The sequence below is a fragment of the Zootermopsis nevadensis genome, unplaced genomic scaffold (genome assembly GCF_977971745.1).
Source record: "Zootermopsis nevadensis isolate Lab colony 2312 unplaced genomic scaffold, Znev_1.0 Znev_ptg000002l, whole genome shotgun sequence".
Taxonomy (NCBI): domain Eukaryota; kingdom Metazoa; phylum Arthropoda; class Insecta; order Blattodea; family Termopsidae; genus Zootermopsis; species Zootermopsis nevadensis.
In genome coordinates, this window is record NW_028259134.1 from 11,036,330 (window position 1) to 11,062,609 (window position 26,280).

Genomic DNA, 26,280 nt, shown 5'->3' on the forward strand with positions numbered 1-26,280 from the left:
AGATACAGTAAAGAAGCAGACACAATGAACCCACTAAGACTGAAAAGAGGACGATAATGATGTTACAGATACTGAAATCCTGAATAAAACTATGGAATACAGACTGTCAAGATTTGGATAACAACATACATCTCAAGAAAGGCCGATCGACACACAGGAATAAGACACAAAATATACAGACGGAGCATTTTAAAATATTTGCATTGCATTTCCCACAAGACGATGGTTAAAACACTAGCTACTCGACTGAAATGTAGCGAAAGGTCAGAGTACGCCGACCCTAAAGAAGAGAACTGACCACTTAGACAAACATGATACAGCAGCAGTAAACCAACAAACTATGCGTAAGATTTACAGTACTTTATTTAACAGTTTGAAGCTCAATGGTAACTATATGTACCGCTTGCTCTACAAATAATAACACTGTATTTCGTATTTATGAATTTCTTATGACTCTCAGCGTAAACACGGGTTATTTTCTTAAAAGGCATTAATCAGTGTATCTTCGCAATGGAGAAGTGTTGTGTTTTCTCTGAGGTAAGGATTGAATTCTAAAATGTTATTTAGACTTGCTTCGGCTTCAAAAAGGGCGAGCGGGCACTACCTGGGAATCTTCATAGCCTTAAATTTATCTCTGTTTCCGCCGTTAAATGCAGTCTCTCCCACTTCCACTGTTCTCTGTACTTCGCTATCGGAGTTTCCATAACTTTAATTATAATTTAACAATTCTTCCAACTTTTCCTTTCTGGTTTTATATTTTACATTTAACCTAACCTCTTGAGCTTGTACGTATCTGTACAAATTATTGTGAAGTATGATTTGGATCTAGATTTTCTTTCTTTCTTGGTGCTTGGATGTAACCGACCTTGTTTGGCTATTGTTAAGTACTTACTGATATGAATGGACTGAATTGTTATTAACAAATTCATATACAGTACGGAAGTTGACAGTATTTCAAAACAGTGATGTATATACCAACTAAATTCTGGAATACTGAGGACTACATACAGTGATTAGTTGAACTTGTTTACAAAAATATATGTTCTATATGCTTCTAAATAATGCATTATTTCACAGTTATATATTATAGGTACATATAATTACATAAATTAATATATATATTTTTCCAACTATTCCTACCTAAGCTCTGCGAAATATTACATTCATACATTAAGGATATTTGGCGGCTGTGCCGCTACAACTAGGAAATGCAACAACAGACGCAGTAATCGCGCATAGCGAAAAGCCCGTGCCGTACCGCCAATGCGTAAGACAAACTGTACCGACAAAATACCACGGCAACACATGAATCCATCTCAGTGAACAGCAATGAAAGAAGGGTTCTGAATTAGCCAACAATTCTAACCAAGTTGGTAACACCCACACACAGCGAATACAATCAACTAACATTTCCATTAATCTCAAATAAAAGTGTTACTGCATACAACTCACAAACCAACCAGTTCACAATGCCATTGGAATGAAACACAGTCCCCAACGAAAAGATCATGACTTTCTTCCCACATAACCATACGAAAATTCGAACCACTTCTCCTACATAAAATTTCCAGCGGCAATTTTAAAAAAACATCGCACATGAACATAAACAACTTTTTAACTACGAGTAAAATGCCACATGCTGACAAAATAATTTTCCTTTTCTGCGACAAGCAAACATCTTACACGCACACGAAAAGAAGTATCTTGACATGACAAACAAACATGAATACTCAGTTTGTCACCTAAGTAAATGCTTGTATACCCAGAAATGACCGATGACGTTGTGCTCAAAGATGGACGGGTTCGGTTTCAAAGGTCTTGCCGCTGAGTTTGACAGCTACTTTTGCTCAACGCTACGTTACTAAAAGCCCCATGATTGTCCGCACAGCGACACACACTGCACTGCCCCGACGCCTACATAAAACAGCGTCGAGATAGCGCCAGGAGACGACCTGCCCCCTGCTACAACAGCTCCCCGGCTGTCTGGCGGGAAATTCTGTAAACTCAACTTACTCCTCGTTCCGTGGAGAGTTTTAAACGATGATGATGACATACATAACAGAAACAAATCTAACGCTGAGGAGGAAGTTCTTTCCAGAAACGGATCAAACAACAAATTCGTCCATTAACACTGCACACGAGAGATGTAAATAATTTACAATACAACTATAAAAAGAAATACACAAAGCCAACTTCAGAAGCCATTGTTTCATAAGAAGTTTTAACAAACTCGGATATACATAGCGTTGCACACATAACACGTTTCCAGTAGTCATCACAAGAACTCCAAAAGCTAATAATCGCTCGGCTAGTCACGAAATTCCTTGCCTTCTAAGAAACACGCTAAATTTTACACAGTGTTAGCCTCCAGCCCAATTCCCCACTCGGAGGATATTCCTCCATCGGTCATTCAGAGCTGCTTATATCAATTCACTCGCAGTTACGACACAGAATGCAGCAGCCATCTTCAACTGTTCTCCTAATTTATCTGTCAATCATGTAAACGGGACACGTGAAATACTTTACAGATTCATGGCCATTAACTTCTTACAGGTTTGTAACACTCAAAATAATACCAGGCCTAATAATTAGTAGGCCTACTGTCAAGTAGCATGAGTGTCAGGTGTAAAATCGCATCGTTGATCATCACTGTCACGTTCGGCTTGGGGTCGTGATCCTCATCGGTAGCTGCTCATGACAAGGGCCCACATATTTTTAGAATCGTATCGTGTCGGAAATCTAAACTCTCTATGATACACCAACTTGCACACACATTTTCACCTAACTGCGACCCCGTCGTGAAAATCATACAGGGCAAAGTTGGAACATCTTGATGGTCTGGTATCTGACTGTATTCAGCTTCTGAAAAACGTTTCTAACTGGGATAAATTACAAACCACTATGTCTTAACTACATTTAGATGGCGATAAGCCTGATGATGAAGGAGGCTCCTCCAAGATCCGGTCAGTATATATTAGACTACACGGCGCAACACACCAAGGACGGCCGTCTACATACTCGTCATGAGAACTTCAGATTTCACCAAAATCATATTACACTGTACAAAACGGACGCGACTGTCTCTTATATAGGTTTAATAAGTACTCCTACTGAATTAGAAATGGAAACGTGTGCTCCATTTTTGGGTATATATGCTTCTTAAATTCGTTCTTCGTGACTTTGTATACCTCACAGGTAACGGTGTTCATGCACTGGAGAAACAATTCTATTGTTGTAACGCTATTAGCACTACAGGTATCATACAGCTAGTATAAATTATTTATGTTTGTTCTGCCTTAAATAATATGCAGGTTGTAGATTTTAATTAGATCTATAATATTATTTATGTGGCAATTTTTAGGAGAGAAGTCAATAAAGATAAATTTGAGCTTCATGCATAGTAGTACTTACACTGGATCCATGAGAACCAAAAACGTTTCCAACAGTTTTTTGTCTACAACCCCAAACACCAAACTTTATCGAAAATCATTCAGCATTTTTGGAGATACAAGACGCGGAGAGATTCATTCCAACTTCCCACAACGCCTTCATTTCACGCCTCAATGCACAGAGCGCAAGTTAAGTAGGTGCTCATGAAAGGTGGTTAAGAACGTGGAAATAAGAGACCACGGACCATTCATGAGGAGCTATCCAAGCATTCTCCTGGAGAGACGGGGAAACACAGCTTTCAGCAAGAACAGTGGCAAAGCTGAAGACAAGTACTCTACCACTGAGCTAACCTGGTCTGATCAAAAGCCCAAACCCAGTCTCTTTAGAGGCTTAAACTAGGTGTAAATTTACTCAAGAATCAGTACTACTGACAATACAGTATACAAACTACTGGTTACTAAACAAGAACGACCTTAACCGCGCATATTTTTTTTTAATGAAGCTACAAAGCAAGCAGCCTGAAATGGAGTAATAACCATTAAAAAGAATTAAAATTACAGAAACCTCTTTAAAATGCACCATAAAAAACAATTTACAAAGATTACAGCGTGTGCCATAATTTCTTCCAACTGATTTTGAAACTCGAAAGTCGTTTTCAAGATTACTGAAATTTGTTACTGAAGACTGACGAAATTTAATAACAGGAAAATTACGTTTGTCCACCTGCTCATCACGAAAATTTTAATTCTGAATCTTCAATATGAAAAATAAACTAATTGCTATCCGTTAATAGTTTAGAAAATATAAACACATAAAATCATTTAACTTATAATATTAATAGAAGGTCCTGTAGTATCCTAATAATTCAAAAGCGAAAGACAAAGTAAAATGTGGCGACGAGCATTGGTGGAATGTTATAATAACATTTAAGACAAAATAACGTGATAATATGTGAATGGTCCTGTATTTAGTTCGACTCTTCACAACGTTGTAATTTACGTCGCATAAATTACTTTATGGACATTTATTACGTCAGTCGCTAAGCTAGGAAAGGCGACCGTGAAAAATAGCAAACACTTGTACTTTCTGGCGCTGAAAGATACAACATCCTCCGAGAAGCAAAGCAGCTTTTCCGTCTTCAGGTTACAAGACAAGGAAGTAATGAGAAATTTTCTTCCGCAGCTCAGTCAACCAATCGCTTTTCTCGGCAACTCCCGCCGCGCCGCGCCGATTCTGCAGCAGTCATATACTATTGATCCCAGGACAAAATACAAAATAGACTTCAGAAACCGGTAGATGGCAGTTAAGTTGCACCAGGTGGCCATGTTGTATTCTGCAGACATTTGTTTCACGGCTACTGAATTGTGAATATTTCTGCAATTTGTACTATTCCTTCCATGGTAAGTACCACAGGATACTCATCTTAATTTCAAGACTGATGCTTGTTCATGAAAATGTAAGTATTAGACTAAAAATAGTAACAAAATCATAGCGCGAAATGCTGCTAGACATAAACAAATGAAAGCTACTTCACAATTCATTCTTGACTACTCAGCAAGGTCACGCGTGATGACATAAATTAATAGTGCATTTGTTGGTGAACTTATATACACAAACCAAATATTCAATTGCAAAATCTTTTAATCAACAGTTAACACATATATGAAACCGATAACACAAAAAATTGCAACTGCTTCAAATATACTTAAGTATTTAAATACAGAACGATATAAACAAATGCCAATATTTCAGCACGGTTAAATATGTAATTTGAGCAAATGTCTGGCGTGGAATAATTTTGACTAATCACTAATTAAAAGTTACATTTTACCTCACACTCTTAACCACATCATGCATATAATGCATAAATGACTGCATGTGCAATATAAAACTAAACACGGCCACATTTACATTTAATATGATCGTTCAAATGAATTACAGCCACCAAATAATGACGGATTCTTCCAGAATGAGTATTTGAAACATAACTCTATAACATAAGTATTTCACTGCAATAAATTAACATAAACTACATATTCACCTACCAAATTAGATTCTACATATCTGTGCAATAATTCAGATACAAAAATGTATTGGAATATTTAGAAAATTAAAGAAAAATCTTTCGATTTACCGAGAATTCACATTACAATACAAAATACGTAAATGTAAAATGAATTAGAAAAATTCGAATTAAATGTTGATATTGATCGCAGGTGGCAGGGTAAAAGGACATAAGTCGAGAAACTGCAACCTAAGTATTATTGCTTACCCAGAACGTACCGATATTTTACACTGCAATTAATTTAGCAAAATTATCATTTCAGACTTGAATTCAAGCGTAAACTGAATAGCAATGTTTATTCGATTTTTTGGAGAAACCTGGTTTGTGAGAACTTTACAAAAGTTGTGTTCCATTTCGTGAACCCAGAAACCGGCGATATAATGTAATTACGACGACAAAGTCTGCCAAGCACCTGCCGTGTTTGACAGAACGTCGTCTTCGAGAAATTAGTTCTCCTGCTTCATATTCAGATTAAAATCTCGGTTCGGAGACGGACTATCCTGAAGGAGAGTTTCCACGTTTATCCTCAGCCTCTCCAAAGAGATAGCGTGACTGTATCCAAAATTAGTCCACGACCACCTACCTACTTCTACGCCCGTTTCAAGTATCATCATATTACTTGACTGTATATGAAGTAAGAAATTAAAAACTCCATTAAATACATCAGGAAAAAATAAAATAATACGAAAATCGCGTATATCTCACAAGATAAGCAAATCGGGATACACCTGTAAAAGGAGTTTTCGATCAACATATCTTTTCACAACGACTAAATTCGATGTATTTGTGCATGTAATCTGCCGTTCCTATTAAATGAATGACACTGATAATTTATTTGGATGACAAATTACAAACGTATTATTTTTCAGACAGAATACAACTCAGAAAGACTTATCGCTACAGGACTATCAGAAAGTGTTCTTAACTCAATACGGACGAGTCCAAAGTGAACTCTATAATAGTACGTTACTTCACAAACTCCCGTTTTGCGACATATCCCATTTAATTACGCACTGTATGATTTCTGTCGGGCATTGTTAACGCCAGAATTAATGGATGTGAAAGGAAAAAGAGTTGAGAAAGTGAGAATAGAAAGTGGAAAGACGTTTGACGTCATGAAAACATCAATCCATACTATTCCAGACATAAGGGCGCCCTTGTCTTATCGAACTTTCAAATCGAGTTTTCCGAAAAATTGACAAAGCCTGAAAGCGGTTTATGCTATGTGTCCACGTCAACGTCGAAACATGGAATATCAAGAACCTCTGGGCCAAGGGAATTAACATGGCATCGCCTTTTATTTTAAGCAAACATACCACAGTTCTTCCAAAAATCAATTTCCTCTACACGGCAGACGCTCCTATGAGGGCACTGCTTACTTAAATTTATTAAGAATTAATAACCTGCAAAGCCTGCATAATTCCCACAAGATTGTCAGTTTAATTGACTGTCCAGTCTTCCATTTCCATCCTTCATACGTCTAACACCCTGAATGGAGAAAAGCAGAAAATGGCTGTCTCGAGCATAGCTCAGGAAAATTAAATTTCGATTTACGGTTTATGGGAAAAATACACAGAATGTCCCAAAAACATGTCTACACATTCAATGAATGAAATAAATACATTTTAATAAACTAACACATTGCATAAGTCAGTACTGGCACTTGGTGAATTAGCGAATCTAGTGTAGGTGTTCAAAATGACCATCGTCAGCTTTGTGGCACAGCTGACAGCGGTGAGCAACCGACTGACAAGCGACCACCATGCTCTTCTTCTTCTTCTTCTATGGCTCTCCGGTCCGTATTCGGTCCATGGCCTCCTCAATTCTCCTCTTCCATTCAGTCCTCTGTTAGGTCCGTCTGTCCGAGGCTTTGATTGAGATTTCGAAACATCTTCCTTTTTACGGTGCAAGGTTCTTAGCCTTGCGACCAACCATACTGTTGTGTATACATATTTTCGGAACACTCTGATTAAGAACAAGCAAACTCTTTTTTGCAAGACTACTTAAGAAAAATAGGCAATGGGAACGCATGGTGGGCAGGGGTGGAGTAAACTGGAAACGTCCTAAATATCTCTTGTCGACAATGTGGCCAAGAAAAGAGATAAATATTTCGGAAATGGATCTAACGAATTTAAGAATACACGATTCAACGTTAAAATAGAAACAGACCTATAACGAAGGTATTATAGATTGAGTTGTGCTTGACCTCTTTGGCACCTCTCCGCCGTTTTTAATGCCAAAGAGGTTAAGTATTATCGCAAAATATAAAAGAAAAATCACGAATAATCATTTTATCGCAAACAATTTTCTAATACTTTACAGTGAACAAAATCTAACATCCACTGCTGTATTTTAAACTTATTTAGGTTCGCTATTTAAAAAACAAACACACATCATAAACCGCATTTATCACATGAATTTTTGAGTGTGAAGACTGTCAATGTCTCTGCTTGGATAACTTAGAAATGCGAGGTTTCGCCACAGCAAATGAACATCTCAAGCGTCTCAAGCCATGAATGAGATTCAGTTTACTCCTTTGCTTTTTCTTATGTTGACCACTGTTCAAAAAACCGGCCTCTTTGTGATATGTAGTGGCAAATGGAATTAGAAGCTTGAGAGCTTTGTCAGAGAGAATCGTGTATTCTAAGCCAAATCTTCGGCAAAATAGTGTGAGATCAGAATCTAGAAATTTTCCTTTCAAAGTGTTAGATTATCGTAAATAAAGAATTCTGTCTGGCCTTGGCATCCTTATCTTCGATTATCTATTTCTTTTTCAGCGTAAATGGTCTCACAATCCATACATTTATGTAACGCTGTTCTGTACGTGGAAAGCATCTACTAATGGATTCTATTACCGTCAGAGCAAATGAACACACATTTTTGGCTGACTAAAGCAGATTTGTCAATTCCAATCATACGGATAAATCACCAGCTTCAGCCATACGTTGGTAAGTTGTAACTTACTGATGAAGTTGGCAATCTTGGCGTAAACTGGGTATTAGATTACGGCACTATGTAAAATAACATTTGTTTTTCTCTGTTGATATCTTTCTCTTTATCTCATCCTCTTTTACCCGTAAGTGTCGAGGTTTTATTGATTCATTTTGATCTATTTGGACAATGGTAGGACTCCTTGGATGAGTGATCAGCACGACGCAAGGCTTCTACCTATACAAACACAGAAAGACGCGGACAAACATCCATGCCTTGAGTGGGACTCGAACCCACGGTCCCAGCGGCCAGGCGCACGAGGTCCATACCCCAGACCGCGTGGCCACAACTTACACAAAAAAATTCAGTATTAATTAAGACCAACATCTCAAGCAATAACTGTACTTAATTTAAATACAAACTACTATAACGCACTACAAAGACTGAATCGATACTGCTCTTCCATTCGGTACCAGGATCGAATATGCTCATACAAGTTAGTTCAAGCTGTGCTGCAATGCGCATTTTCCTGATGACTCATACTACTAATACATCATCTCGAAAGGAACAGCAAAAAAAAAAAAAAAAAAGTTCAAATAAATATTTTTCTTGTTGATTTTACTCTGTTTATGAGACGTGTTGCTGACAAGCTAATTAACTCCTGCAGGAAGAAAAGTTATCAGGTTATGAACAACTGTTATATATCAAACTGAAAGGGTATAATAATAACATAGAACTGGCAGCGAGACGAAAATGTCACAAAAATATTGAAAATATTCTATATTATAAGTTGAAATAATTGTTAACGAGGAAAAGAGTTAGTAAGAGCAAAGACCAAATTTTTTAAGTCATTTATATGCGTCAAATATTCACACGTTTAAAAAATTTCCATACAGCCTATTTCAATTTCCAAAAGGAATCTAGAAACTACTCTTGAGTCAAATATCACCGTGTAAAAGCATCTCCTTTTCGTACGCGAAGAGTTCTGAACGAAAATACGCATTATACAACGAACTGCGCTAATAATCTCATAATTTTTTTTAGACAAAATTTTTCCAGAGTTAAAGTTAGACGGCGAAATAATGGCTGACATCGCGCGTGCTGTAACAAAACGTAATGACCTGTCTTAACAGCGATACAATCAAGTATGTGATCACATTTCCCGGTTAACACGTAATAAAAACCGAGTGGCCGCTACTGCAGACGCTGGAAGCTCGGAGACTCGTCGACGCCAGTATTGATCGTATAGAGAGAGGGAGACAGGCGCAGGGAGGCCTAAGTATCAGCAACACAGCTTTCGGCGTAACCCATTCAGTCTGACGCTCCATGTCACAGAACTGGCGGTGGGTGCTACTGTGATGTGTTGTGATTTGGTGTGATGTGTCTATGGCAACTACTGCCACCTAACAGTTAACAATAGAAATTTCGACAGGAATCGTAAGAAGATTCTAGCTTTCCTAGAAAAAGGATATATTTTTTGTTAAGAGGGACGTATACGTATATTTACTGTCACGATTGTAAAATTAAACGTTGACAGTTAAGCAATTTATCTAAAATATCGTTGGACATCAATGTTAACCATACAATAATACAATTGTTTCATTATCTGATTATATTTATCCGAAGTGTTTCACAAATCAGACCGTGTGCGTGAAAGTGCAGTTGCTTGTACCGAGCATTACAGCAATGTGGATTGAATTTTTCTTTACTCCTTGTCTGCTATTGCCTATAGATTGCTCCATTACCGCTCCAAGTTCGTAAGGCGGAAAATGCTCTAACACGTAAGGTACGTTCTAACGGCCCACATAAAAATATTTTAATAAACAATGATACCTAGGAAAGGACAGTTGATACCTCAAGGCCACCTAGAATAACACTGTACTTATGGTGTCAGCAGCATGGAGATGGATGTCTGATTTGTAATTTGTTATTATTTTACACAAAGTGATACTTTTAAAACAAATAACACAGTAACAACGTACTTAACATTGCATGAATGTGTTAATATTCCTGACAAATGCAGACTATCACCCTCTTGTTTTAATGTGAGAAGTTATTTATAAAGTAGGTGTAATTACTAAAGTCGATTAAAAATGCCGAAGCAAAAGCCGATTCCGCCGGAAGACCTGATCATTCCTCCACAAGACAATCGGATCTGCGGCACGATATGCATGTGCCAGATGACGGCTGTACTAAGCAGCGTGGCCCTAGTGTACCTGACAGTAGCTGTGTACATGCCAACCTTGAGGGCCTTCCAGTCAGGCATATCAGAAGTGCCGGCAATGTGCACAACTACACGACACTTTAAGAACGATAACTGCGAATGGGGGACATGCGGTGAATGGTGTCTGAGCAAAAGCTCTGGGGCGTGTGAACAAATTTATGTAAATCTTCGACGAAATGGTTCAGAGCTCACTTTTGAGAATTGTACTAACAGTGCTAACAAGACTTGTTATGGTATCGATCAAGAAAATGCTAAGTCAAGTCGTTGCATAGCTGACGAATGCAAGAACCTCACTGGTACATTCAACTGCACACTAGGGCAGTGCATCAACATCACAGACGCCTTCGAATGTGTGTTTATGAACACAGAACTTCCGCTCAAATGTTCTGGTAGAAGAGGAAAAATAACATGTATAGACTTGGACGGTCTGCAGAGTTGCGTGCGTGGGACTTGCGAAAAAATTCGGATTCCTTACAACTGTGACCGACGGTGCGTCGACATACCAACCAGAAACAAAAACGTGATCCTTCTCAGTGGAGATAAGGTGTTCTTGTCGCAGTGCCAAAGGGCGTTAGCGACTGCAGACGATGATGATAAGAAAGAAATATGGACTGAAGATCAAGAGAACATTCTGATAGCATCGTGTTACATTATCGAGAACACCACTCAAGGGGTGATAGCTAGCGACTGCATCAATGGATCCCTTTTGTCAAAAGATTCTCTTACAGATCTTGCCAACTTCACGTACTTGAACTACCTGAGCGTAGTGAACACAGATCTTTTGGACCCGAACAGAATTATAGCTCCGCCAGAAATAGATCTCCTCATAAAAAACGAAAGCAAATTACACATCAACATGGAGGGCTGCGTCAACACTCTGAAAGACGAGTGCAGAGATTTCTTCAGGGAGTATGGCAAGGACGGGTCCGACCACAATGCCCGAGCTCGATTCCCGTGTTTCTACGCAGAATCTGAACCAGAGAAGGTCGTTGCCCATTTCGATCTGGAGGGAACTTACCGGCACTTCCTGATAGCAAGCATACTGCCGTCTGTTCTGTTCGTCGCGTCCTGCTTCATTCTTGTATTCTGCCAGAAAACCGTCGAAGTTGGAGATGACGCCAAGATGCGGTTCAAGGGTTGCAGCGGCGTCGATCTCATCATCGCTCCAGGAGAAAAAAGCGTCTCCGCAAACAACCTCGGGGACGGTGGCGGGGGGGACTCGGTCATGGCACTCTGAGATCCGTCACGTAAGATTCCACAAGTTTCTAAATCACAACACAGCACAACAGACCTAGCCTTTGCTGAGCATTTCCTACGAACACGAATACCCAATTTATTTCCGCAAAATTCATCATCACCAATAGTAGTTTATACCCTGTAAAGAACTTGTTCAATATCTACGACGATGAGTGGAGAAATATTACACAAATATGCAATGAAATATTTTCTTTTCTCAGATTAGTCGTTCAATGTACAGAAAAAAATTGTTGCTATGTAGTAGCTGTATTAAAATAAGCATCGCAATTCCCCCCCCCCCCCCCCAAAAGCGCTCTGATCTTTTATGCGGCCTGGCTCACTTCTCGAACTGTACGATGTGCGGCCCAAAGATGTCCCAGTTTTAATAAATTCCAGGTTTTAAATGCCTGTCTCAAATATGTACCTGTGTAACGATGCTTAATATTTACGTAAATTGAATAAAGTGGGAATGTGTGTCAATGAGATTCACAGTTTTATATGCTTGTGGAAAAACAAGAAGACCGAAAAATATGTTTTAAACTTTAGTTTTGAATCAGTAAAAGCATGTGACCCGGAACAGTAAAATTTTCTTTTCAAACGGTCCTTAGAAGACATTGAGTTTTACATGTCCGATACAAGGATTCAAATGTCCCAGTTACACCATGAGTTAGTAATGTCATCTATGTGTGGTATAAAGTACCTCGGAGAAACAAATTGGGTATCCCTGTTACCGCATTAACATTCCGCTTACACGTAACTCACACTTACAAACTCACGACAATCTCACACCCTGAGATAAATATCATCTCAGAATATGAGACTTTGCGTGTATTAACAACGGTTAACGTTAACTGTAAACTTCTTTCGTATTACTTTTGATTCTTTTCAATTGTATATCAAGAAACATAGACTATTTTCAGCACCAAAGTTTTCTTTGCCTGTTCTTTAATACATCCAGTCTTTAAAATAAGTATACCTATTTTTTTATTAAGTGATGTCCATTTAATAGACTTCCTGTCTACTATCAGGGAAGAAACAATTTCTCCCCAGATTATAGCATGGCGTTACTTCTCAAAGAACCTTGTTCACAGCTGTACCTCTCCTCCTCACAAATTTGCCGCAGTGCTCCACGGCATTTCAGTTGCCATAGAAACGGAATGACGTCAGGGATGCTCGTATCCATAGCAGCATCCCAAACCGAAAATATAATTTTCATTGCGTTTTACTCATTGATAAATTCTGCTCTGAATTTCTCTCACTGATATTACCAGAACGAACGGTCCTCCGACAATGTTTCCTATATTGTGGTTTACGAACCCCTAAGGGCCACAAGACATATTTTAAACATCTGACATGGATAAAGTATGGTCGCACACTGCTAAGGTGAAAATAAGTCGCCGATCTGTCGCCACGGAGGCCCAAGTTCGCTCCCATCGGATTTCCCCTGTCAATATAATTCCACCGCTGCTTCAATCTCTCTCGCGTTATCGTCTGAGGGACGAAGGCACAGTCTCACCCCATCGTAATGGTAAAAACGGCAGAGAGGAATAATGCGGACATTGCTTCTTTGTTTGTCTTGCTTTGTAGTTTTTCCCCACAGATTACAAAAATAGTTAGGCCTACGCTAGCTTCCTTTCGTTTCAGAAGGGAACATGTCTGTGATGCACTGCAAACGTTTATCTGCGATTGCAATCGTCAAGTATAGTAGGAGTATGGGGGGAAAGAGGAAGGCAAATATGAAAAAAAAAATGCAATTTAAAACCATTCAAAAACATTTCAGTCGATGTTACATGGCGTTGATAGTCGAAGCAGTATCATTCAATAGGCTAATGCCAAAATAAAATAAGGAAACCATCCTCGAGTTTCCAAATATAACGAAATTGCCGAAACGCGTCTTTCATCAGACAAGACAAAATCCAAATGATGGCATCTATGAAAGATAACTATTTGTGTCAACAATATATCATCTAGTTTATCCGGTGGGCCTATATTTGGCAGTGCTTATTAAATTCGTTGGTTATTTGGAGTCGAATGAGAAAGGACATGATATTTACGCCTGAGTCAGATGCTGCGTGCAACGAAACGGAAGTGTACATTTTTAGATAGACCCGGAATATGTTGCAGGAACTGAGAAAAGTCACGAAAACCCCTGGATAGCCGTGGTCCCGCCATAATTTCTTAAACAATAGTGCCACGCAGTTAAGCACGATATACGATCTCTTGCCGAGATGCTTTGAGATGCGTTGCTTGTAATGTTAAGACGAATACGCGTCAGAAGAAACTGATGAGGGACCAACTTTGATTTTAGGTCTGTAACGGCACTAGGTCGCCAGTTTTCTTCATTTAACTTATTAAGAGCATTGCCTCAGGATGAGGTTCAGTGCCGGGCTCTTGTTAACAATACGAAGGGTGTGGTTTGTGACGTCGTGCGGACTCGTAAGTACGTAGATACCAACGTTGCGGAAAACATAGACAATTACCTCCATCTTCAGTCATGGAGACGGCGACGGTATGTTTTTCAGTAACGTTCGTAGCTACTTACGACTCCACCTGGTGTCAAAACCCAGTACAACACCGACATCTTCACCAAAAACCTCAAATCTCTCAAGGCAAAAAGACTTCGACTGTTTATTTTTATATCTGGACCATAATGGAGGTAGCTCATATCGGGTGTAACAGCAACTTTCTACCCACCCGATAGAAACAGGGTGTGTACAACTGACCTTGACCTTCATTATATGAAAATATAGCAATCACAGTCAGAATAACCTGGTTTCGGACTTCTGTCAGAACAGTAACTTTTCCGAACTCTATAATTTGTTCAAAGTAAACGTGAGACACTCGGTTAAGAGCACCGCGACGGGATTGTGTAATAAGGGAATAAGGGAAATGAGGACACTGGGTTGTGTGACTGAGCCGAGCAAATCGATACAGCGATCTGCCGCATTGTAGCGTGGCCTCACAACGCACGCCATGGGCGCCTGACAACCTCTTCTGTTTAGTACAAACAGTGCGACACACTGCGACAATTCGACGTCATATGAACATGCTAATTGGTTATCGTCATGAATATGGTGAGATTTAAGGCATGAAGATGACTGGTTTCTGGGATGTTAAGCCGTGTAGCCTAGTGGAAACTGTCCCGACATTTCAGAAGTGCTGAAGGACAACTGATGTGGGATCTCACCTCTGATCCTCAGTTTAGATTCAATATTATTCTCACATGGAAGCAACAGCTTGAAATTTTGAACATTACGAATAACATTAAAACCAAGAATTTTATTTTGTGTGTCGTATTATTCTCTTGGATAATGAATGGACCAACCAAGGAACATCAGACAGTCTAAATAGCTTTAAATGTGAAAATACCCAAACCTGAAACCTGTTAAGATCAAGTCCATAATTGAGCTTTCTAGACAGAAACATATTTTGTTTGGCGAAGTAGGCTAAGTTATGACCAATGTAACAAAGGCATTACCAGTATGACTGTATGGACAACGACGGCAAGAGATAAGACCACCTACAAGCGATGAAAATGGTATGAGAATTAAGAGTGAGTAACAAGGAAAGACAAGCTGAGAACTGGAAAAAAAAGATCAGACGGAACTTAGGCAATACAGTATTAACCAGGACTTAGACGAATGTGATATAAAACGGTTAGAGTTTCCATAGCGTATGGTGAGATACCGGATACGAAGGAAAATTATATAACATAGACAAAAAGGACGGACGTATAAGAAAACCCAAAAGAGATGGCTATACCAGACTGAATCGCAATGAACTAGTCGACTGTTTGAATAATTTTTGTACAACTGATAAGAGATTTTACTTCGCTAATTGAATGTCGGCATAACTGACGCCCTGCAAGAAGACGGGATGTTGTAGTACTTCATAATATTGCTTCTTCATCACAACTGAATCAAAATGTACAGACAGCCTATAAATGAAATTAAACCTAAGTGTTTACATATTACCCGTATTCACGCCAACAAAATTTTGACCAAGACAAAGAACTACTAACACACGTAGTTTTACTTTCGCCAGGGCGCTGTAATCTCCCAGAAAGAAGTGGTACGCACTTGTGACCTGGACATTATTAATCTTAAAGGGAAAAAATAATTCAATGGAAACTTTTTATCACGCGCATAAATAATACTCAACATCCCCCAATCCCCACAAAGACAGTTGTCTTTTAGTATGTTGCGTCGTGCAGTTTAGTATACATTGACAGACGTTTCAGAATTACACACTGTTTCTATCATCAAGGCGATAATTCGTCGCCACCACCGGAAATATCATATATATATATATATAATTAAATATAATTCATGAAATGGGAAACAACACACACGATTAATGTAAGAGATACATCGAACACAATGGTGCTTCAAAGTAATGCTGCATCCCTCACATGAAATGTCAATGTTCAATGTTCAAGTACGTACAGTACGAGCCTTTCAAGTATACTTGTTGATCCGTTCCTCGAAATTAATGTGAATTCGGGATACGTGCAAATATGAAATTATAAATTAAATTTAAATACGATAGACCACAAAACGGTCCTGAAAGTCTCAGACGTCTTTTGTTGAGCAGACATCGATAGTTTACAGGAATATTTTGTGAACTGACAAAAAAAGTAAGAAACCAAATGGAAGACCTGAGTTTGAATACATTTGCAATATTAAAATGGACTTTAAAGAAATAGAGTTAAAGACATGGAATCGACTCAACTGATCAGGGCAGGAGTCAACGTCGGGCTTTTCTGAACACGGTTATGAACCTTAGCGTTTCATAAAGGTAATAAATTACTTGATCCGCTGAGTAGCTATCAACTTTATCAGCAAAAAGATCTTGTCCTATGGAATTAATAAATTATGTGGTATTATATATTATACAGAGTCCCCACATGATTTTTAACGCACCTATCAGCATGCGACAGATACGTTGTGCGTTGGGACTTACTCATTTCACTCGCATTCATCCCGGCATGCTGTCACGGCAGGTTCCGCGTCAGGTTCATTATAGATGACGCAAATCAATTCTGTGAATCATAAACCAACGGTTCCTTACAAGGATGAAACTCTGTTATGTGTGGTAATGTGTGGATATCACAGACAATCTGTGGCAGTTTGAATTGTGCTATGTTCCCACTGAATTTGTAATCTCGTTGCTTTGTGTCGACAGGCATTCCCCTCCTGCTAGAGAGCCCGGTCCATCACCAGCACGTCTTCCCGCTTCAGGACTACTGAAGATAAAGAAGACACAAACAAATTCCGCACGAAAACGCACCAAAAGCTTTCTAACGTCGCTAAATACACCACGACTACTAGCTAAGATTACTTCTTCTTACAACATAACAACTCTATCTCTACTACTGTATTATACTTAGCACGCGGTGCATAACAACTGCGGATAACATTACCAAACAGTTATATGGGGCCAGGGTATTACAATGTCACTGGGCGACATCCTACAAAAATAATAAACTTGTAGGTACAGAACTCAGAGTGTCACACATCTAGGAGGGGAACGCGGGATAAAAGAGAATTTCGTCGAAAAAATTAATACTGACATCTTTCTAAAAGTGTAAAAAGACTTTCTGAATACATATTATATTAGTAGTACTTTGGATAATTCATAGTATTAGGTGCCTGCAAAGTAATGGCTAAAGAAAACAAAGGCAGAACATCCGAATAACTTCTTGAAAATATTGTTAATATTCGAAGTAAAAGTGAACAAATTTCAGTTGGATATATTGTAAACTGAACTTCGTGAATAATTACAGGTGAGAGCTGCTTCGTATTCGCTTCTTAATAAATACATTGTAAAACTGTAGACAACCTCAAGTAGTAGCTGAAGACAGTCCACAACACCCCAGCCACCTCTCGTAACATCAACTACGAAATACCTTGCCGAAGACGCTAATTTTTCAGACAAAATAAAATTTATATTTAGGCATTTGTAGTAAAGCTTTGGTCCATTAAACCTACTGTTTGGCTATATTTAGATGAGCGCGTGAATTTATTAAACCGTCACCATTGATCCAGACGAGTCAACCATCATCATGGGGGCTGAGGGTGGTGGAGGAGGAATTATTACCACTGACGTTGTAACCTTGATGGAAAAGGCCAAGTTTTACACTTCGTTATGTCTTGGTACTACCGCAATAGTATCCGTATTCGCTTTCCTGTTCCTCATACCATTTGTCGTGGATCCCGCGATTTCAACTATAATGTCCGATTACAATCCTTACGCCGTTACATGCATTTCGGTAAGCCACACTTACGAAGAAGGCCTCCGAAATTGTTCCTGGTCTTCGTGCCGAGAGGGATGCACTACTGCAGCTTTGCGTTGTCACAAGATCCTAGTTAACTACACTCGTGTCCCTTTCAGTGAATGGGGAAATCGAAGTACGGACAACGTGGCATGGGATGTAGGAGACACTAAGTTTTACGTGAACACAGAAGGGTGTGGTTATCCACCGAGAGTCAACTGTTCTGAGTTTGCTAAAGAGTTCGGATACAAGAACTTAATGAAGCCATTCCCTTGCTACTACAGCCGTACATACCCAGAAATGGTGGTGGCCAGATACAGCTGGGAAGAGAACCTCAGACATCTGATACTGTCACTTGTCGTACCGAACGTCCTCTTTGGCGTTTCCATTGGCGTGCTAAGCTACTGGTACTGCCCTAGTTGTAGTCGAGCATGCAACAGGAAGTCCTACGCTGACAAGTACCCACCCAAGGAAGAGTAAGTATGTATACAAAACGAAGTGTCACTTTTGTACTGTCAGGTGTTCCATTAATTATAAACATCACAATTACAGGACGTCTCACGGCTGAAACGTGATCCTTTAAAGCCGGCAACCCTCCAGGGCGGATAACGAATCAATCAGATTATTTTACAAAATAAAAACAAAAGGATTGTTACAAAATGAGTACGTCCCACTCACAAATTAAACGCGAGTAATTGTACAGATATCACATTTAGTGTGGAGTAGAAAAGTGTTAGCATACATCGGATTTATATTTACCACATCGACATACCAATATCCGATCATCTCGTGACCTGCTTGGTTCTCCTAGCAATTGTCTCTCTCCCGCAGACTGTGTGTGCAAACTTCAGAAGTTGATACAGCATATTATAGTTTTCGACATATCCCAACATAAAAGCTCGCAATGGATCGAATTTTTACACACACTTTGTACTGATACGGGCCACAGTGCAGCTCCATCATTCACACAAACGTCTCTGTACTCGATTATTTTCGCGATTTGCGTCAAAGCAACGCTGAAACGCGGTCTTGACCCATAAAACTAAACAGTGAGAACAGGAAGTCTGGCCACATGCTCGATGTTTTAAACATTTTTCTACTTTAAAATAATTTTGGTGTTCCATACTAATTCAGGGATTATTTGTGCAGCAATTACTGAACCATTTCCACAGGCGCACCATGTAACAGCATTCACTTTCGTATTCAGAATAATGTTTGTTTGTTTCTCAGGTTCTTTAACGATGCTGTAACAACTTCTGAAGTTATGTAGCGTCGAATGAGACGCGAAGATGATTATGAACGGTGAGTCGAAAGTGAACATAGAGGAGGCTATTAGATCTTACTTCGAGGGTATTATACCAGAATTTTCCTGGAAAAACTAAAAGCAATAATGAGTAATTCAGTCTCGGGACAGCCGATCCGAGTGATACTCAGACTGGGTACTTCCGAATATTTATGATGCAATTACATACCAAATAAACGGTTCAAATTTTATACGAATTTTGATCTCAGCGTGATAATAAATCGTCTTACCTGTTTCACATTAAGCCGTCTTTTTGAGATACTGTTAAAAATTGTAGATATAGTTTGAATCGCTTTAAAAAATAAAATTCAATATTTCATTTCCTACATTATTAATAAGCTAAATATCCTAGGCATCATTCTTACTGTATTTATAGTCTGTAACCCCTTTAATTGTGCATCTGATTGGAGGACAATATGTTCCCAAAGCAGTGTGAGGAAATAATACATTATGTCTCAGTTACACGACCATTACATTCTGCTTTAAAATATCGGGCAACTATCATCAGTGCATAGACTAATACGAACTAAAATAAATTAGTTGAACAGTCGGATTTATTTTAATTTCGCAGATCTTAGGTAGTTGCTGGTCAGAATTCAAGGCAAAAAACATTAACTTAGCATTTATCTTACAGATTGGCGGGCGAAATGATACCAGATTAAAAGTTTAAATAAAAGCTATAGAATTATTGTAATAATCTACAAATACAAAAACAATTCACTGAGATTTATCCTCTATGGATTCCATGCTCAATATTACCACCGTTCTGTCGCGAAGCGTTCGAAATACGAACGGCTACGTTCGTGATCACTCGACGGCACACGTCCTCCATAATTTCACCACACATATGACCACACTTTTGTCCACATCCATGGCGAGGAGTATCGGTGGCTACCCAAGAGAACGGGAATAAACTCCTGCGACATAAACTCTGGGACTACCTTAAGGAAAAGCTGTGTAAAAACAGCCTCAATAATGCAACTCAGAGCTTTGGGTGTTCAAACGTGGTAAAATTACGGAAGATATATGTCGCCGAGTAATCACGAACATAGCCGTTCGTGTTTCGAACGTTACACGACAGAACAGTGGACATATTGAGCATGCAATCCATAAAGGACAAATCTACGGTGAATTGTTCTTTGTGTTCATAGATATATTGTATTACTATATGAATATTGAGGCTTTTATTTACACTTTCAACTGGATATCATTTACCGGACCACCCTATAATAATGTTGTAGCGCTCAGAATGATAACATTAATTGAAAAAAACTGAGTAGTGACTACATAATTTGTACTTTTTAGATGATGTACTTAAACCTATTAATACAAAACATAAAAGTTATTATACCTCTTATGTTCAACTTTCTATATGTATGTCATTATACCTATGTTATATGCAAATGTATTTCTGTAAATATTTATTAATAATGCATGTTTTGTCACATAAAACAGATACCATAGATAATTATAGCCAGGAAACAATAAAAACAAATTTTGTAATATTATGCATGTCACTTACGTGATCCAAAATGTAGCGAAATTAAAAGAATGTTGCAACTGCAATGATGTTGCAGTATAGTTTACCAATGTGTCAATAGTTTCATACTGAGAGCGATGAACACAAACATGTCGAGGCATCATGCCAGATGTGTGTATCACCATATCTGTATAATCGGAGATATTTGGTCTAACAGCATAAAATAGTGGGATGTAGTGTTCGCAGACTGAGATGGCGAGGCAGTTTTAGTCTACCACCCGCCACTATTACCACATGCCAAAACAGCTGTGAGTAAGCGCAGGTATGACAAAAACGAGTGTCTGTGCTGTACAACTCAGGTGAAAGGTCATGTTGCGCGGAAACAGTAGAAGAAAGCTCAAGTTCGCCACCACAGCTGTCTCGCCAACCCTCTATCTGTGGAAAATACGTCATGCCAGAACAGACTTACTCTGACAGTGTTATATACAGAGATAGTTGCATTTTGGCGTTTTGACACAAAAATGCGCAGTTGTCAAACCAAGAATTTGGTCTCTTGTAAACCAGCCATTTTGTTGATACGCCCTCCTGGCATGATGCCCTGGATACGGATAGGCAGGTAAATGTGTTAACATTCAGTGGGCCATTTAACCGACTAAATAAGGGACGAGACCTAAATGTTGAACACCTACTTTAAGCTCACTCCACAGTTCCCTCTGAATGAGGGTAAGAGGAAATAAGAGGATATGCCTTGTACCTCATTAATGACTACTATAGATGGTGTGTGGTGAAAGTGGGATGTCAATATGTAGGCCTAATGGTCGCATTCTGTATTTCAAATATTTGTGCACTCAATAAACTCTTGAAGACATGAGATTCTGCATGAAATTTAATGTCGAATGTACAGAATTGACCTTTGGCGTTTTAAAAAGTATTACTGCAGCCAATTTATAAAGAATATTTAATGAACTAAATTATTCTTTACCAAACTTGTTAAGGCCCTCAATTATTTGACTAATACGGGCCATTTTTTTAACTGTGACTATTTTACACAAATCGGCATGTAATAATTATGAAATAAACTTACATATTCCTTTAATTTGCCTCCTAAAAAATCCCAAATTCGTAACAGATTTGCTCGGTATATCATAAGAAGAACAAGATTATGGAACATTCCAAGTTACGATTGCCAAGCAGTCTCACAGAAAAATTAATTATGCTCATATGAGACTGCTTTGTGGACGAGATCAGCTCGAAAGTCAATGCCTTGTGGTATTTTCATACTAACGCAAAATAAAACGTACTTATTTTCTAAAGACATAAATACCTTTAATTTTATAACATCCAAGTTTTCTTGCACTAACTACAAATAACAGCAGATAAACTTAGAAGTACTTGATCTGAAGTCAGCATACATCAAAGACTACCATGAGAAATATTTATCAGTAGACAAAGAAATAATTCTCATTCATTTGTAGAAACAATTACAGACTTTCTTCAGAAAGAACTGATTGTAAATTACATCGTTTATAATGTCAGAAGTGTCAAAATCGTAGATAAAGTACACTCCTTTTAACACGTTATCTGGCAGAAAGTAAAAATGGCGGAAATAATATTTTATCCCGTATGCTTTCCTATTATAAATGCTCCATAACTAAGCCCATATTGTTTTTATGGATTATGCCACAGAATACGTAATTTGCTTGACGTATGTACTTCGTTACTGACTAAACTGTATGGCTTTTTAAGATGCGCCTACAAACTGATTCATTTAATGTAATTAATTTGTTGGGTTAACTTCTATGTTGTACAGTGAACATGAGGACGAAGATGATTATTATGAAGAGGAAGAATACTGACGACTTGGAGAAAGGACACGGAAAGCGTTCAGTGATATGCATGGTGACTGAAGAGAATTCGTTTGCCGTGCCTAATGGTCAAGAAATGTTACGAAGCACTGAAAAGGCTTGTGATTAGCTAAAGACTGCTACATTACAGTACTCATAAGTTATGCCAAACAAGACTGACATGGTTGTGGGACAATGATTAACTCCTATGTAACTGTCTTACGTTGTGGTCCTCAGCTGGGAAACAGAATTATTATGATCTCATCACGGAATTTGCATTTTACAGCAGTTAAATAACATATTTAAATTATACTGGTTCTAATACTAAACACTTTTAGGCATTTCAATCTTCCTAAAACTGTAAACGTTACAGCTAATTGTAATCAAGTTCGTTTTGATTTATTTTCGATTCTGAATTCATTGCCTCACACCAAGTTTTCGGTTGATTTATTAATGTGCAGGTTAGTTGAATGAAGATGACTGTCTCCTGGGATGTTGTAACATGTAGTCTCATACAAGCTGACCGACGTTTCAGAGGTTCTTACTTCCTCCATCATCAGTGTAAATCTTCATCGTCCTGACGATAAAGGCAGCAAGCACCTCTGAAACGTCGGTCAATTTCTAAGAAACTACACGGCGCAACATTCCATAAGTCAGACAACTTCATATTTGCTGCTGTGAGAAGCTGACATCTCACTTATACATGTTCAATGTCTTGATACTTATAATATCTGAAAGACAGCAGCACAAACTTGTTGTATTCAGACATAGCCTTCAGCAATATTCCACACATGTAACAGTACAAGAACAGTAAACTATTAATGATAAGCTCAAACATGCAAAAAGTGCGTGTTACCGTGCCAATTTTATTGCAAACTGCATGGGCTGTCTTTTCATTCACGAAACCTAATGTACAAACGCGTAACAATTTTAATCTCCCCGGTTCTATCAGGCAAAACAAACATACAAAATATACGAGTGAGTTACTCCAAAATACATTACTATGACGTGCATCCCTGAAAGATAAGCCCCTATTTTAACACCAATGTGTGGAACTCCCGCTCCTTGTGACGTTCCAATTGCTACAGGCCTATTATTTTTCTTAGTTCCCCCTCCCCCCACCTCAACTGTCTAAGTGAAACAACATAGCCCCATTTAATGTAAATATTTACTGTACGCACTTACACACTATTATGATTATAATTGTCGTTATCATTCACAAAAGGAACATAATTACTATGTTTCGGCGTTATCATCTATAATGGTTGTGAAAACATGGCAAACGTGTATATTATGATCCTTTTATAAAGGAGTAATACACGACGCCAAAAATTCTTTATACTTATTCCATAGATGATTTTATCTGATGTAAAGTATCAAATGAGATGTATAGTCAAATTTTAGAATAGCGGTCACATTTTAAAGTTTTAAGCGATTGTAAACAGATGTTACTTTGATTATATTTTTGGGCTTACTTCACGGTATAAAATATATTGTACAGTTTGCAATAGGACCGTGCATGTACTTAGAACGTCTACCGTAGACACTCTCATAAATTGTAAACTAAGTAGACTTTATAATATACGTATACTTTTGCTTCATTCGTATATGCAGTATAAATAGATACGAATACTGTTAATTTTCAATACAAACACAGATAAAACATGTGAATCTTTATTCTGCTGCATTAAAGCAAATTCTAGCATAGATTCATTTCCTCTTATATTTATTTAATAATATAAATGTAAATTTAAATCCAAAACCAAAATTTACAATACTTCATATTTTAAAATAATAATTTAAACTCGTAATTCCAAAATAAGGCCAAATAGAAGTAAAGATTACGTACTTCTCAATTTAATAGTAGAGTAGTTTAAATTGTATAACTGTTCTCTCTATTTGAATGAAGCCCACTACGGATACATCAGTACTATAAAATTATACTTCTTAATTCAGGTAGTAATAATGTTTTCTTTCTTCATACAGGTACTCAAGAAATGTGCTTATCTTTCAGTTGTCATTTCTTACGAAATTTCAAAATATAAACCGTGCATGTTTAAGTCCTGTTCATCAACTCAATGTGGACATTACGAAATTCTCCTATACTTCACAGGTCATAGCTTACAAGACACTTATTTACTGTTTCTGCAAAAAACTATTATATTCGATCATATCACAAACAGCATTTCAAACATCTCTGAGAAGAATGATAAATCCTCTCGAGAGAGTCAACATTGATATTGCAACGCAAATATTAAAAAAATATAACTTTATATAACAGTCCAAGATACCGGTCGTTTATTGTTTCGCTGTCTCGCGTTGAGAAACGTGATGCGGATATTCAGCACATACCACGAACACTTTTCACTGCTCGACTGAAAAGAGCTGGTAGCATAACTAAAAGGACATTCCAATTACTTTTCGCTAATAAAGTTCAAACGTTACAGAATTAGAGACAAATAACTTCTAATAAATAATTACGCTGCTTAATTGCATTGGTTAAAAAGAACGAGTGGAATATGTAATATGAAAGTAGAGACCTTGTAGAGTTGAACATAACCGCTAGAACAAATTACTTAAAGCTATGTTTTATTAGCTTAATGCTCAAAATAACTATTGAAATTTTACTTAAAACTTAGACTTTTCTTCATCTGCAGTTTCTAAAGTTTGTGATTAATCAAACGCACCATTTAACAATAAGATAAAAGTTACATACTTTACTTAAAATTAAATCTTGTTTTTACTTTATTAAACTGCAACAAATACAGTGTATAACCAATAATGCTGGTTTTGTTACACCTGACATATTGTGTGTAAAGACAAAACGAAGTGAAACACTGTACTAGTTATTCTCTATGTATTCCATATTTGTCAATGCTGGTTTAAACGCTAAAATGGCGTAAGATTATTGCTCATTTCTTCTCTATTCAATCGATCTGCATTCAATTTGACAAATATTTTAAAAATAAAATATTTAATAAATATTGTTTTGATTAATACTTTCCCTTTCAATTACCCGTGCTTCCTGAAGACTGAAAAGATTTATTGTAGAAATAAAGCTGCCATTAAATGTATGTTCATGTTACAAACAGTTATCTTTTCTATACAAAAAAGCTTATATGTTTAAATATTTGACGTTTCTTGGGTAAGACCAAGCTGCAACGTCATTTATATGAAGATGAAAATTAAAATCTCAACTCAATGATGATGCTCAGATTTTATCTTCCATGTATTGCACAAACAACACGAAGAAGATAAAAGGATACAAAAACCACTACAGAAAAATAAAATTAGCATGGACGACCTGCGAAACACTATTAAGAAATGTCACCAAAACGTAAGTTGGGCGAAACAACAGAAGTAAAGAAGGAAGGGCAAGAAGTTGATAAACAGTTGAGAGGTGAAGCAGAATGGAAAATAAGAGGATTTAAATTTTTGGGAGAATCGGCGTACGAAGAAAAATTTGTTATTCTCTGGAACAGAATCATATTTCGATGTACTTAAAATAATTGATGTTTTGTGAGAAAGAAAAC

At 37.8% G+C, this 26,280-nt stretch overlaps 4 protein-coding genes across 11 annotated transcripts in view; 2 read left to right on the forward strand and 2 right to left on the reverse strand.

Moving 5' to 3' along the window:
• tipE (temperature-induced paralytic E) overlaps positions 1–1,921 on the reverse strand; it is a 38,413-nt gene extending 36,492 nt beyond the window's left edge. For 2 of the 3 annotated variants that reach the window (XM_022072001.2, XM_022071998.2), the window contains exon 1: positions 1,763–1,921. The gene's annotated coding sequence lies outside the window, so the exon portion shown is untranslated. Of the gene's footprint in view, positions 1–1,742 lie in introns of all 3 variants that reach the window. The other variant, XM_022071999.2, reaches the window with a different exon arrangement.
• The window catches only part of LOC110832199 (cilia- and flagella-associated protein 298), a 101,157-nt gene that overhangs the window by 36,492 nt on the left and 38,385 nt on the right, over positions 1–26,280 (reverse strand). The window contains exon 5 of one of the 3 annotated variants that reach the window (XR_015535297.1): positions 16,809–16,887. The exons of the other annotated variants lie outside the window; for them this stretch is intronic. The gene's annotated coding sequence lies outside the window, so the exon portion shown is untranslated. The remainder of the gene's footprint in view (positions 1–16,808; positions 16,888–26,280) is intronic. 3 annotated transcript variants of the gene reach the window in all.
• Positions 10,166–17,648, forward strand: Teh3 (tipE homolog 3 phospholipid transfer protein). The gene is made up of 2 exons (XM_022071995.2): positions 10,166–11,857; positions 17,031–17,648. The coding sequence occupies exon 1, from the start codon at positions 10,480–10,482 to the stop codon at positions 11,845–11,847; it is 1,368 nt and encodes a 455-aa protein (XP_021927687.1). The 5' UTR covers positions 10,166–10,479; the 3' UTR covers positions 11,848–11,857; positions 17,031–17,648.
• Positions 17,911–25,729, forward strand: Teh2 (tipE homolog 2 phospholipid transfer protein). Of its 4 annotated transcripts, XM_087349518.1 has the most exons (3): positions 17,911–18,596; positions 19,351–19,422; positions 22,714–25,729. In XM_087349518.1, exons 1-2 carry the CDS (start codon positions 17,911–17,913, stop codon positions 19,388–19,390), a joined length of 726 nt encoding a protein of 241 aa, XP_087205644.1. In that variant the 3' UTR covers positions 19,391–19,422; positions 22,714–25,729. The 4 variants fall into 4 exon arrangements, with proteins under 4 accessions (XP_087205644.1, XP_087205653.1, XP_087205640.1 ...); XM_087349527.1 differs by lacking the exon at positions 19,351–19,422 and having other exon boundaries at positions 17,911–18,600; XM_087349514.1 differs by lacking the exon at positions 19,351–19,422.

Bases quoted from the DNA above. Each gene is read 5' to 3' on its own strand.
- Teh3 (XM_022071995.2), top strand. From the start codon at position 10,480: ATGCCGAAGCAAAAGCCGATTCCGCCGGAAGACCTGATCATTCCTCCA.
- Teh2 (XM_087349514.1), top strand. From the start codon at position 17,911: ATGGGGGCTGAGGGTGGTGGAGGAGGAATTATTACCACTGACGTTGTA. The intron at 18,597-22,713 runs GTAAGTATGTAT...TATGTTGTACAG, and splicing joins AAGTACCCACCCAAGGAAGA to TGAACATGAGGACGAAGATG.